Here is a 14,616-nt window from a genome sequence, read left to right as displayed (position 1 = left end):
GAGGCTTGAATATATAATGTATGTTAAGTACTCAGCACTTTGCCTGACTCAGTCTTGGCGTATGGAAACTTGATTTTGTCATTATGTTTATATATGGAATACAGTGTTATAAAATATGATGTGATATGTTAATAGATGAGATTAGTTTATACTTGTGTTCATTCTTGTGCTGTGTATTTTTTGGTCAGATAATGTCAGGATTATATTAGCTTTGTTTAATAATAGGATAGCTCTCCTTTTTAATGTTCTGGAACAGCTTATAGGATTTTGTTTATCTTTTATTTCAAATTTTGAAATACCTGTCAAACTGTCTGACTCTAGTTCCTTTGCTAGATAATTCTTTGTCAACTTTTTCCTTTTCTTTTTGGTATGGTTCTTTATATTCAGGCGATCTGCATCTTCCAGAGTATTGACTTTATGATTTTCAAATGTAATTAATATAAAGTATCACTTACCCTTTGAAAAATAACCTCTCCTGTAGTTGTACTTGTATTCCTTTCTTAATCTGTCCCTCCCCAATCTAGGTTTGCCTATTTGTCCTTTTAAAAGACTAATTAATACTTGGGTTTATTTATATCTTTTAAATTTGTTTGTGGAAATGTTCATTCATGTACAAAAGTAGAGAGTATAATAGTATATAGTATAATAAATCACATTGTACCCATCCCCCAGCTTGGAACAATTGTCATCTTTTTGGATTTATTTATTAAATATAGTCATTCTTTTTCTTTTTTACATTTTCCCCCATGGGATAATTGTAATTTTTATAACTTTATTATTTAAGTGCCTAATTCTTTAATTTTACTCTTATTTAAAAAGCTATTTCAAAGAGTAATTAAAGCACTTTAAGAAAGTAAATTTGATAATAAGCTCAACTTGGATGACTGTCTACTGTTTTTACTGTCATTGTTTTCAAGTAGTTGATTTTTAGATGTATTTATCTCAGTAGTTATTTTTAAAAATACTATGTTTTAAATTTCTATTTTGTGCAGTTTCTTCTGTATACAGTCTCTAATTGCAAGAGTTATTCGATATTTTTAGTAGTCTAGTTTTATGATCAGTTTTGTAAACATGGTGTATTGCATCCTCAAAATAGCATATAGTCTGATTGTAGGGTTAAGAAAATAATTATCAATCTTAAAAAAAACTTAATTATAGTACTCAAATAATTATTATATTTAAATTTGTTTTTAAAATACCAAATAAAAATGTAAATTATTCAAACCTCTCATTTCGATTATAATCTATCATTTATTTAGCTTTTGCATTTTCTTAGTTTTTAAAGATGCATTTTATGTCTCTGTTCTTTCTGGTAAAGCATACATTGATACTGAGTGGTCAATCATAAACCTGACATTTTAGAATCCAAATATTAGCTATACTTACTGAGTTAAGAGAATATGTATTAGAATCTTTAGAGTAACTTATGCATCTTGAGATTTTGAAGATTGTGTGTACTTCTTAAAAACCTTTAGCTGAACTATGTACCTCTCCTGCTTTTTACTGGTTATGAATTAGTAATCAGCCCCAAATACTTGCAAGTTAGATTTAAAATAAGCATGTGTTGTATTATCATTGCAGTCAAGTTCAGTTGTATAGCTTTGGTTTGAGCCTGATAACTGGTCCTATTTAATAATTCTACTTAAGGAAAATCATTGGTAATTGCATGTAAATTTATAAAGAGGTATTGGAAGAATGCTGGAGTGATGATAAAACTGTCTGTAATTCTCTTTTGGAATGTTACCACTTGCATATTGTTTACAGGATATATGTTAATATTTTATGGTGGCTAACCATCAGTAAGATGATATCTAAATGGTATCTCTAGAAGTTCTCAAAGAGCAAGTTAGTACCCGATAGTGCTGTTTGGGGTCATTAGGAGACATCTAGACGTCCACCTCCCAAAAAACTTCTCAATGGCATCACATTTGTTACTTTCTTAGGATCTGAGTGTAGCCCTCTTTCTTGTTGACTGAGAAACCTGATTTGTCAGCTTCTGTTTACAGAGCGCAGTGGAAAGAAGCTCTGCCTTATGTGAGTAGACTCATGTCTCAGAATCTGCAGTGACCACTGTCACTGCCATGTAGACTAAATGTTTATTTCAAGCTGACCTGTTTATTGTTTCTCTACATAGAATATAATTTTAATAAGAACCGTAGAATTTTAAAAGGTTGTGGGAGGCATACAGGGAATTAATAAATTGTCATTGTATTAATCATAGAATTAATCTGGCCAGTGGATGGAGGTACTTAAAATCCAACAGGTGCCCCCACTTAAACATTGCCAGGTTGGGCACAACTACCATTTGCTGTGACACTACTTCTCCAGACTGGCCCACCCCTTGGTTATTGGGCACATTCCCTCTTCCCTTCTTTAGATCTGAACATATGTCCTGTCAGCTTGTTCTCGTATCTTGGGCTGTGAGCCGGTTTGCTTCTTTAAGGACACATCACATCTTGTCTTAATTCATTATGTGTTGAATTTATAGTTTAACTCTCAGAGGGTAGTATTATTATTTTAATTGTTTCAAAATTCTCCTCTTCTTTCCCCCATTCTAGCCCTGATGATATGGGCAAATCTATAGAAAGCCTTGCAGAGTTTCATATGTGCACATAATTTTTTTTTCTTTTTCTTTTTAAAAATATTTCACTTATTTTCAGTTGGCAAATTAATAGGGACCTGCTGGCAAAATTTCAGTCCTTGACTCAGGAAAGATTTTTAAAGTAATACAAAACAATTGGTTGGATGGTTTTATTTAAATGCTTTAGAAATTTTTTCACTTATTACTTTGAAATAATTGATTTCTTTCTAGGAATATGGAATGATTGAGAGGAAAGAAGTGGAAGACCCAAGTTTTAATCCTAATATATACCTTGAAATATCTCTTAGATGGGTGCATCCCTATAATCGCCATAAGCTTCAGCTTCACTTTTTCTTTAATCTGTAAGCAAACATTTACTTGATAGGAAAGAATAACTTTGATAACAAAGATGAAGAAAGGTTTGAAACAATGTGATAAGGCACAATCTTAAGGTGTTAATACATCTCTTCACCTGTAAAACAAGGGAGTGGGATCAGAGCAGAAAGGCAAACTCAGATACTTCTAGGCTAGGTCAAAATGGAGGCCAGTGCATGCCCCATTTGAAGAGGTAAATTGCTGCTTGGCTTTTTTATCATGGTATGGGGATGCAGGCCTGATGATTCTGTATCTTTTAACTTTTCAAGAGAAACTGGAAATCTGGATTTTTATATGAAAATTCATTATTTAAAATGTCAGCAATTAGCGTCTTTGGCCATGCCACCCTGAACACACCTGATCCCATCTGATCTTGGAAGCTAAGCGGAGTCAGGCCTGGTTAGTACTTGGATGAGGGACCACCTAGGAAGACTGGGTGCTGTAGACATAAAAAAAAAGTCAGCAATTAGTTTATAATCTTTAGAAACACTGTATAATACCAAGCAAAACATGTCTGTAAGCCAAATCTGCTCCCTAGGCCTTTGGATAAGATGACAACAGAAGACATCTTTCTGAATTAAATATTTTTAGTGTCTGTTATTCTGATACTCCCTCTTGGAGGAGAATATACAGTGTCCTGGCTGTTGTCAGAAGTAGTACAGAGAAGAAGGCTGGGTGATTGGGTTGAGAGCCTTGGATTGGCTGCCACTAGTAGATACCCATGGGCTCTCTCTACTCCTCCTAGGAAGGTACAAGAAATTGTGGGACTTCTGTAAAATACCAGTGGTGGTAGTTACTGCTTCAAAGCAACTACTGTTTGTCATCTAGATAGTATCAGTCAGTTCTATGCTGAAGTACATGGAGGTAAAGTTCTGGCCCAGCTTTGCACCTAGGATGGGAACTAATGCAGGAGAAGAATCTCAAAGGCGTAAGCAATTATGTTGGGAAGCAGAAAAGATTTCAAGGTTTTTGATTTGTTTTTGGTTTTGTTTTTCTGTATGAGTTAGGAAACTTCCAGTATAGAAATTTTCTTCAATTCTAGTAGTATGGAATTGAGGAAAGTGAATAAGATGAAGAGCAGTGTATTCATTCTGTAAATACTGCTGAAGTGGCCCTCAGGTAAGCCAACATAAGACCACCCATGTCTAAGCTGTGGTGTGTCACTAGAGCAACCACAGAAAACTAAGAATGAATTACAAGTTTTTGCTAGTGACAGATTAAGAGCATGCACTGGAAAAATTAATATTCGTTAATTAGTCTATTTTTGCCAATCTGATAGCTCTCAATCTAACCCGAGCACCCTTTGAGAGCTGAAAGCAGTAGTCCCTCTTTATAGAAAAATTCAGATAGTAAAATAAATATTTTAGGCTTTGTGAACCAGTATTGTCTCCATTGCAGCAATTCACCTCTGCCATCTTACTATGAAATCATCCATAGACAGTGGGAGTGGGTGTGGTGGCATTCTAATAAAACTCAATGTTCAAAAACAGGCAGCAGGCAATATTTGACCTGTAGCTTAGAGTTTGTTGACCTCTGATCTAGAAGATTGATAGTTGTTCTAGATTGGAATATTAATCAGCAAATATTCACTTACCTACTCTTCCTCTGGGTGGAATATACATCCCAGCTCTCCTGCCTTTGCGCTTGACCTTGAAACATACTTAGGCCAATAGAATGTGAGTAGACATAATGGATACAGAGATTTTGGATGTGTTTACATGATCTAGCTATTCTAATGTGCTCTTTTCAGTTGCCATGAAAAGAACATGCCCCAGGTAGTCCTGATCCAAGGAAGAAAACAGACATAGGGAGAAGAGCTAGACCCCCACAACACAGTTTGAAGCCAAGTTCTACTACCTACAACCTGAAGCAGAGTTGCCCAGCTGAGTCCATACTCGATCAGCCAAGCTTCAGGCAGCCTGCAGGCCTGTGAGCTTGAGAATATAGATTGTTTTACCCATTGAATATTGGAGTAGCTGTTAATGCAGCATAATTATAGAAATAATTGGCTAATATTACAGTGGAGGAGAATTATCCAGCTGGATAAAATAGTGACCACATGATTCTTGTTTTCAAAAACCAAAACAACAAAAAGGGATTTTCCTCATACAAATCTGAGAAAAGATAAAGGGGTGTTTTTCTTTATGATTCTCGACACTACTCCTCATCCCCCATGCTTTCCCTGTGGTCGAAATAAGTCTTGAATTGTAGAGTTAGTTCCTGTGTGTACAGCTAATCAATACTTAACGCTCTTTTTAGAGAGGCATATCTTTCCTTAAGTACTAGAGAGGATCTCAGTACCAAGAACTGAATATTTAATACTTCTGAAATTATATCTGGAAGAATATCCAAGCTCTCCTCTGAAACAGGAAGTTGTGGTCTCCTCAGTTCATCAGAGAATTCTGAGATCCTGAATGTTTTTGGAGGTCAGGATGAAGACCTCTAACTGTAGAGTAGAAAGGGGCTTTAGGAAGTATCCTCTTTACACATTAAAATGAAGCTTTCTCTCTTAGAATTTCCTTCTGTCCCAGAGAGATCAGTCTGATTAGAATCAAGCTGCTCAAGATAAATCTGAGCTTTGGGTAACTTTATTATTGAAGTTATGCAAGTATCTGTAAATGCTAGCTAATTACCAGTTACATGCAAACATGTGAAAAATAATATAATGCTTCTCATTTCCAAGGTGGTTGTATACCATCTGTATGATGTCAATTTTTAGTTTGAAATGGTCTCAGATTCCTAGGTTGGTGTTTTGTTTTGTCCTTTCTTATTCTTGAGAAGTGGAATCAGGAAAGGAGGAATGAGTGAGACTAAGAAAATGATCTAATTACCTTGAAAATGATTTTCTTTCTGAAATAGTACTGAGTTTGAATTGTGACTGTTGGATTTTCTGTTTAGTGGATTTAAGAATTTAAATTAAGTTTTAGATATAGTTGCTGATAGATTTTTAGATTGGCTTAAAAATTATCTGAATTGCTGTTTCTTTATGTAACATATGTTGTTGCAGAAATATGCCTATATTCATCCACTTTTAGAGAATATCTGCTATCTTTTTGCACTCTGAAACATATATTTCATCACAGAAAACATGGTTTACATTCATTTTTACTTATTGTTTCAGAATTAACTCTTAAAAATCTGGCAGATAAACTTAGTATTTTACAAGCTTTGTTTTAAGAGCAACTTTTCTAGGGAATGTGCCATTGCTATTTCTTTTACTAGGATGGTAGTGGTCTCATTGAGAAAGAAATTGTGTAGAAATAAGTTCACTTTTTGGAACTTTATATTTTCTTTTGCAAGGCACTGAAGTGGACTCCTGTTGAGCTTTTTAAGATACTTTACTGATTTGCTGACTGAGGAGGCAAATTGAATGATGAGATGATGATATCTGCTATTGCCCAGATGGGTTGCAGAGGGAGGAAAGAGGCTTATAAAATCCTGAGACATCTGTCCAGGATGCTAATAAAATTAAATTTGAATTTTAGTCCCTCCTATTGCAAATGTAATCTGTGCAAAATAAAAAATTAGAAAAATATGGGAAAATGTGGAAAGGAATTTTGTTTCTGAGTGTGGGAAGGTAGAGAAGTGAGGGTCAAGTACGAAGAGACAGAGTTCTGGCCTGCGAATAGAACCAAATGGAATCATATTACCTTAGGGAAATTCCAGCAATGTTTTGAAATTTTATTTTACTCACCTTGAAAATATTCTACTTTATCTGGACATGGCCAGTCATTGTGGCAGAAAGAAAAGAGAGCATGATGAACCTTGTTATTAAGAGGTGGATGTAAGTGATAAACAAACTCCACCCACGTTACATTGGCCAAAAAAAGGAACATGAGTTCAGTAGAGCCAGGAGTATATAATATAATCCTCCCACAGGAAGAGCTTCTATAGGGAGAGAAACTAGAATATTTGGCAAACAAAAATACTATGACCATGCTCTTTATTTGATGACTTTGCCTTATCCATGAGGAGATCAGATCACTTAGAGTGCTAAATCTTTTCACTATGGAAGCACACCCTGGCCTTGGAGGGAGGGGGTCCTGCAACCCCACATAGGACCGTAACACCGTAATTTTCAGTGGGACATTTAGGTATTCCTGAAATTTTGCATTGTGCGTACTTCTTTTCTAAGAAGAGGCCCAGAAACATGTTTATTAATTAAGAGGTGATGGGGAAATGCTAAATTTGGTTTATTAGACACCTTTAGTGGAAAGCATTTCTGTTTTGGGAAACAATTTTTTTATAGCTAATTTACACATTCTGGTTGTACACTCTCTGGAAAGATATTCAGTAAATGTTTTCCTAGTCCATGCAATGACACAGAATTGTAGAAGTTTTCTCCCTGGCACAGCAAGAGAACTGGCTTCGATTTTTTGCCAAGAGGCTTGCTCCAGGTTACCAGGCACACTTTTTTGCTGTGGTTAACATCCTCTTTTTATCCTTTACCACTGTAAATTTGCCTTTTTCTTTATTGCCATTTTTCTTCATAATAGTTATTTTGTAGTATTGATTGATAACATCAAGAATTGCTTCTCATTTCACTTTCTCTTTATGTCTTCATCAAGACATTAATGTCTTCAGTTAAGATACTCTGATGCTCACTTAGAGAAGCAGTTGCTTGGCAGTGGGGATATTGCTGTGGTGTTGGGTGAGCTCTGATTTAACATGGTATCTCTCTTTTATTCCCCAAAGATCTCTCCAGGGATGGTGAAGTTGGAAAAAGGCTCCTTTAACCCCGCTCCAGGATGAACCCCCTGCTGGAAGACATGGAGAACGCTTTCACAGGGAGCCAGAGCTCTCATGCTGCTTTTCACGACATCCATTCCATCAACCCTACACAACTCATGGCCAGGATTGAGTCCTATGAAGGAAGGGAGAAGAAAGGCATATCTGATGTCAGAAGGACTTTCTGTTTGTTTGTCACCTTTGACCTCTTATTTATAACATTACTGTGGATAATTGAGTTAAATGTAAGTGTTTTTTTTCCCGTGACTTTATAAGAATTCTTTCTAGAGACAAAAAATAAATTGTATTATCATTTCTGACTCATTTAGTACATTTCTTTTTTTTTTTTTCCTCAAATGAGGCAACGTTGGTCTTTTCTAGCTGATTTGTACATTTCTTGTCCTTTAGTGTTATAAAAACTAACATAAACCTAGTTAATTTAAAACTCACTTTGTGTGGGATTTTGAAATGTGAATTAATGATGTTTTACTCTATGAGAGGAGTTGACAGACTACAACCTGGGGGCCAAATTCAGCTGGCCTGTTTTTATAAATAAAGTTTTATTGGACAACAACCCTGCCCATCTGTTTAGATATTACCTACGGCTGGCTTTTATGCTGAGTGGTTGGGTTGAGTAATTCTGACAGTCAGTCTGTCCCACAAAGGCAAAAATATTTATTCTTGGCCCTTTTCAGAAAAAGATTTCTGATCCTTGTTCCTAAAAATGTAGCATGCTTCTGGAATGTGTTTTAGGTGTTGCATCCACTTTTCTAATTCCCATATTTAAAATTTTACAAAGAATAAAACTTTAATTTATTCTTTGATTATTTTAGTGAAGAGATTATTTATTTGTATTTTATCTAAAAAAAAAAGGTCCTGGCAGCATTTGGAGCTTTGATTATATTTTGCTAGGTTTATGCAATCATAATGCCAAAAATTGTTTAGATCAGTACCATCCAATAAAAATATAATGTAAACCTCATATGTAATTTTAAGTTCTCTAGTTGCTACCTTTATTTAATAAAAGTAAAAGTAAACAGGTGAAATTTATTTAATAACATTTTATTTAATCCCATATATGTTTTCTCCCAAAGCCTTGGTTCTGTTTACATTCCTTACCAACAAATAGGTAAACTCTTCCAGGATGCTTTCCTCTCAGGCAAAGTTGTCTGCTCCCTTTGCTTTCAGCAGCTCATCTAGTTTTAGGAAATACTTGCTAAGGCCTAGGTAGTAATAGCTATTAGCTGCTGTTTATTATTAAGACGTTATTCTTTGCTAGGCACAGTGCTAGGTGCTTTATAAGAAATTTATTAAAATACAAAAATATGAAAAGATGCTGAGATTCCTGTTTGAAAATAATTTTTAATTTTGCCTTTTTATAGGAAGAGTCAACATCTTAATCTAAACTCAAATATTCTGAATCATAACAGCAATTTTAGTTCTAGACTCTTAGTAATTAGGGTCAATAAACTCATTTAATTTCATTATGGATCCTAATAGAGTAACAAAACTCATTATGACAGCAGATACTTAGATTAGAAAATAAGATTTACCCAGAATTGCAGTACTATGCCACATGAATCTACTATTAAGTTTCTGTTTACAGGTTTCCCTTCTGTTAATTAAGCACCATAGGTATGCTTTATTTTGTTTAAATCTAAACAAGCCAATGATATGACACAATAATTTAGTGTCTCTTTTTACTGTTTGTTCTATGTACATTAAAGAAAATATTTAAATTAATATATATTTAAAGAAACACATTTTTAAAACTAATAGTTATGTAATGAGAGAAAAAAGAAATGCATATTTTAACAGCAGCAGTTTAAAAGGAGCACAATTAAAAATTATTGATTTACCACTAATATCACATGATTTTAAGTGAGGGAAGCTGTGGGGCAGAACTGTGCTGGGGTTCACGAGACCACACTTCTCACTCTCTCCTTTTTATTGCTTTAAGAAAATTCAACTGGAAGTGAAGTTCTTGTTTATCAGAAGGCTTTTCTGTTTACCTCTGTGTAACATGTTATAAATGAAAAATCACCAGGCCTAGCAATTAAGAAATGTGTTTTTATTCTTACTTTTCCACTGCCTGCTAGTCTCCTCAGTTATAAAATTAAAAGATCACATGGGTATACGGTCTTTGAAACAGTGCATCATGACTTTAGCAATGTCTTTTTTTTTTAATATTCAATTTCTAGTCTTATTTGTTTTGAATTGTCAATCTTGACCTGAGTTTTTCACTACACTCTGTACCATCCCTTTTCTTTTGTTGTCTGTCTCTAACTCTAATCATTCAAATCCATTGTATTTTTTTTTTATACGTCTATACATTTACTGAGTGCCAGGGTATATGCCTCTGATTCAGGTGTTGCAAGCTCCACAGAAAAACTGTGAGATAACAAAATTTAGCTGAGGAGGTATATATCTTATACTGCCTGTACTGTTGGTCTTTAAAAGAAGAAAGAAATAGCATAAAAGGTCCATAAGTCTTTAGAAGCATATGGGGACCCAGCTGTTCTATGCGATTATAACAATACTTTGCCTTCATATATGGCTTCCTACTTAACCACTTTTCCTCCTTGCGTCAGGGAGCTGACTGTGACCAACCCAGCCTGGAGTGCAGGGACTGGTGAACCTAGAGTTGTTATTTTCTCACTATTGTTTTAGGTACTTATTTTCTTTCCGTTTTTGATTCTGATTTTATTGCCCCATTGTCACTATGTTCTATAGTTAAACTGTGATAACCAACAATAACAAATTCAAATTAGGGGGAGGTCAGTGGGTTAGATTTATCTAAGGAATAAGTGGAAAAGATGGACTGTGAATTGGGTATGGAAGGATAGGTGTAATTTGGGCTAGAAGGATGATCTGGAATTGGATTGGGGAACGATAGGGAAAGGGTTTGGAGATCAAGGTGAGCAGAGGCACTGAGGCAGGAGTCTGTGCTTATGCATGGGTGTGTGTGTTTGTGTGCACGCACACACGTGCACTTTGGAGAGGACAGGGACAGAAGCTGAGAAAATAGTAGCCTGGCTAGACAGTAAGGTTTATATAGGAAATGAAATCGCATAGGTAAGCTTGTTCTAGACTATTAAAATTCTTAAAAGCTATATAGAAGTGTTAGACTTAATGCAAGAGTGAGATTTTATAGGTTCTGGAGAAGATTGGAAAACATGGTTTTGAGATCTTCCAGAAGTTAGTGATTCACATTCCACATCATGACCTACCTGCCATGTCCAGTTGGATGTCAGCGTGCTCCCTCCCCAACATACACACATACACTCCTTCTTTCCCCTTTCTTCTTGATCAGTAAATACACATACTCAAGTCAAAAATGAAGTCTCATCTTTGCTTGATTTGTTAGTTTGTTTTGTATTTTTCACATCCCATATCCAGTCTAAAAGTAAGTTCTGTCAAATTTACTTTCAAAACCGAAAACATTGGAGAGTGTTCAGAATGTGAGGGAAGCCCCAGATAAATGTGAATTGTCTTCTTTAAAAGTATGTGTAGGATTTTAAGTTTGGGCTAAGTGGTTTTTTCTCTTCTAAGAAATCTTGAAGAGAAAAAAATGTTTTCTTGTTTAACATTTTAGTTTGCCAAAATATGAACTACAAAAAGCAGTTTTTCATTATACATTTATATTTGTTGAATGAATGAATTCAGAAGTAGGAAATGCTATATTTCCTACTTTGTTGAATTAATGAATTCAATTTATATTTGTTGAATGAATGAATTCAGAAATAAGTAGGAAATGCTATTCATTATTTTTCTATTAAAAATATGAGGATTCATCTATATTTTAGCATTTCTGAGTTCTGAGAAGATAGGCAGAATAGTGTATGCAAAACCTTACTTATGTGTTATCTTATATTATTTTCACACCTTGTTTTCACTTCTTATTCTTTCTAGGTGAATGGAGGCATTGAGAACACGTTAGAGAAGGAGGTGGTGAAGTATGACTTCTACTCTTCTTATTTTGACATATTTGTAAGTATTTTTTGTTTCTATTTCACTTTAGATATAATGAAACCTTAACCAAAAGGCAAATTTCCTCTCAATAGACCTCAAATTCTGTACAGTGCTATTGGTTCCCTCCCTTGAACACTGTCATTTCTTTTTACTGGCCCATTTTATGTCTCTATCTTTCTCTTTCTGAGGAATTGTCTGGTCATCTCAATGAAAAAAAAAAAAAGATTATTGAGAGATAAGAGAGGGTAACAGAAAATGCCATTCTGATTTTCTTGGAGTAGAATGGCTGAAACAGAAGCCATTGACATTAATTTCTAAAAGGAAAATTCACCTATTTATATAATAACATGATGAAAATACCTTTCTTTTCTGCCTTGAGATAGATTTGAGTGTATTTTAAATAATAATTCTATGTTTCATTTTTCTATAATATAATTTGAAGACAGTTATATGTTGGTAATCTTGGGCAACATTAGTCAGTTGTAGAATTACATAGATGCAATTATATGTAGATGAGGCATTTGTTTTATTCAAATGAATGCTTGCAGTGTCTTCCTAGGACACACTGTGACTTTAATTGTGTTTGCTACATCTCCATGGTATATCCATATTTATAGTATTAGTAAATCAGATTGTAACACTGCATTAGATACAGCATAGGCCATTAAAATTTACAGTGAATTCCCTCAAGTTCATTTTAACTATCTTCGAAAACTATCTTTAGAAACTGTGTGCACATGGTTACAAGTAGGCCCTTAAAGTCAGAAAAACCTGGGTTTGATTCACAACACTATTACTAGATTTTCAGGTCTAATTTCAGTTTCCTCATAAGTAAAATGAGATCATCATTGTTCTGAAAACTAAATGAAATTGTAATACATGGAAAACACTTAGCCCAATGATACATCTAGAAGTGCAGAGAACCACCTGCAATCACTGTCATCATCATCATTATTTTTGGTTGAGAATTTTAATGATTATGTTTACTAGTAGTTTCCAGACTACTCTAAAAAGTCTTGTTTTGTTTTGTTTTGTTTTTGAAGGGGCCTGCAGAAGTGCGTATGGGGAAGGAGGTGGGATTTTCAATAAGCAGCAACCTGAGTAATTCCATTTTTATTTGTACAGTATGTTGAAAAGTGTCTGGCTGCTACAGACTATTTGTAAAACCACTAATATAATTTCATCCCCTTGTTTTTCCAAATGAGGACATTGCATTTCATGGTTCAGTGTCTTGATCTACTTCAGGTCATTGAAATTGGTGACAGAGGATGTTAAATCCTAAATCTCTTGATATTTATTTCTTCTGAAACTATTGACATAAATAACAAAATTGATTTTTCTTTTTTCTCCTGTTTCCCTTGCTGAATTTACCTTAAAATAGCCTGAGCCAGGAATTGCCAGGAATCCAGATTAATCCACTAGTCAGATCTCCATGGACTAGCTGTACTCCATGCTTAGGGGGTTAGACTGTCATGCATGGGCTAGGAAATTGACACGGCCCCCAGGGAACCCTGGGATCTGGGAGACTTTGAGATAGAGGGTTAAAGATATACTTTTGCCAAGTCCCAAACACAGAGTTGGAATGAATATAGAAACTAAATGGTTAGCAGATTGTTGGAAAACACATTTTTAGTGAAAGCAGCAAAGCAAAAACAAATATAACCTTCAAACTTCACTCATGTAAAAGGATCTTAAGTGAGGTTATCCAGTCAATGGCAGCAAAAAAGTCAGCCTCCAGCTTTTCAGCATTTTTAATTAATGAGGAACTTTTGGCAGACTTCTACCCTGAGTTTCAAGTTAACCTGACTTCCCCAACTCAAAATAAGCATATTTTCCAAGTAAACTTGGTAAAATGTTATTGTGTTTATTCCTTAGTATATAAGAGTTACTAAAACAGCTGTGGAATAGTGATTAAGAGCCTGGTCTGTGGAGTTAGGCTACCTGGATTCTAATCCTGGCTTCTACAGCTGAGGACTCATGTGGTTTGGAAAATTTTTCTATCCATCTTATCTGTGTAATAGGATTAATGATAGGAGTTGACTCATGGAATTGTTGGGGTGGGGACTATATAGGATAATAGTGCACATAAAGAGTTCACAAGAGTCCCAGAACCACCCTCAATAATTAGATGGTAGCTACTGGAATAGGCTGAATGCTCCCAGCACCCCAGTAACCTGGAGATTTACAGTGGACTTTTCTAAGAACCTGGTATCTTCCAAAAGTCTGCGTCTGTAGCTGGAGTAGAAAAGTGAACTTTGAGAACATTTTCTCCAATCTTAAAAGTATATCAGAAATATCTGTGTACTCAAACGGAAAGTAAAAATTAATATTTAATTATATGTTCTTTTGTTGAGAATGGGAAGTTAATTTGAATCCTTATTTGGGTGGTATTACATAAATTCTAGAACAAGGGTCTCAAATGCTGGTCAATAGAACAGTGCTCGTCTGTGGCAGTCTTCAGCTAAATCAGAATAGTGAAGACTGGTGGGTTCTTCATAAAACCAAATTACTTTACTTTTGTATATATATTTTAAAATGTATCTTGTTCTTTTTTTCTTTTTAATATAGCTTTTGGCAGTTTTTCGATTCAAAGTGTTAATACTTGCATATGCTGTGTGCAGACTGCGCCATTGGTGGGCAATAGCGGTGAGTATACCTGGATCAGTGGTTCGTCTCCTCCAATGCTGGTGCCAGGGCCAGCTCACTACAAGGCTAAGCTAAGAGAAGAGGTGGTTTTCATCTAGGTTGAATTCTACTAGCTTTTCCTGAGTCCTTTTCTTCCATACTTCAGCAAATTTAACACGCCAGTGCTTCTTTCCAATGGTAATGAGTAGCTAGCTTTGTCTGTATGGATACTAAGCCAAAAGAGAAATCTAGGGGCCCAACAGGATTATTGGCCACGTACCAGCCCACGCTCTACCTCATTTTGCAATGAAAGATGAGATCAGTACTTCTGTCAC

The 14,616-nt window shown here is 35.1% G+C and overlaps 1 protein-coding gene and 1 pseudogene across 5 annotated transcripts in view; both read left to right on the top strand.

The window, feature by feature from the left end:
• STARD3NL (STARD3 N-terminal like) overlaps nucleotides 1–14,616 on the top strand; it is a 56,498-nt gene that overhangs the window by 20,674 nt on the left and 21,208 nt on the right. For all 5 annotated transcript variants that reach the window (XM_039849529.1, XM_039849526.1, XM_039849527.1 and 2 more), the window contains 3 exons: nucleotides 7,652–7,929; nucleotides 11,597–11,674; nucleotides 14,225–14,302. In XM_039849529.1, the coding sequence (XP_039705463.1) occupies nucleotides 7,705–7,929; nucleotides 11,597–11,674; nucleotides 14,225–14,302 (381 nt within the window). In that variant the 5' untranslated portion in view covers nucleotides 7,652–7,704. The remainder of the gene's footprint in view (nucleotides 1–7,651; nucleotides 7,930–11,596; nucleotides 11,675–14,224; nucleotides 14,303–14,616) is intronic.
• On the top strand, nucleotides 3,286–3,404 carry LOC120591901 (uncharacterized; annotated as a pseudogene).

Source organism: Pteropus medius, unplaced genomic scaffold, assembly GCF_902729225.1.
Source record: "Pteropus medius unplaced genomic scaffold, Ma_sr-lr_union100, whole genome shotgun sequence".
Classification (NCBI taxonomy): Eukaryota; Metazoa; Chordata; class Mammalia; order Chiroptera; family Pteropodidae; genus Pteropus; species Pteropus medius.
This window is presented reverse-complemented; position numbering and strand designations above follow the sequence as displayed.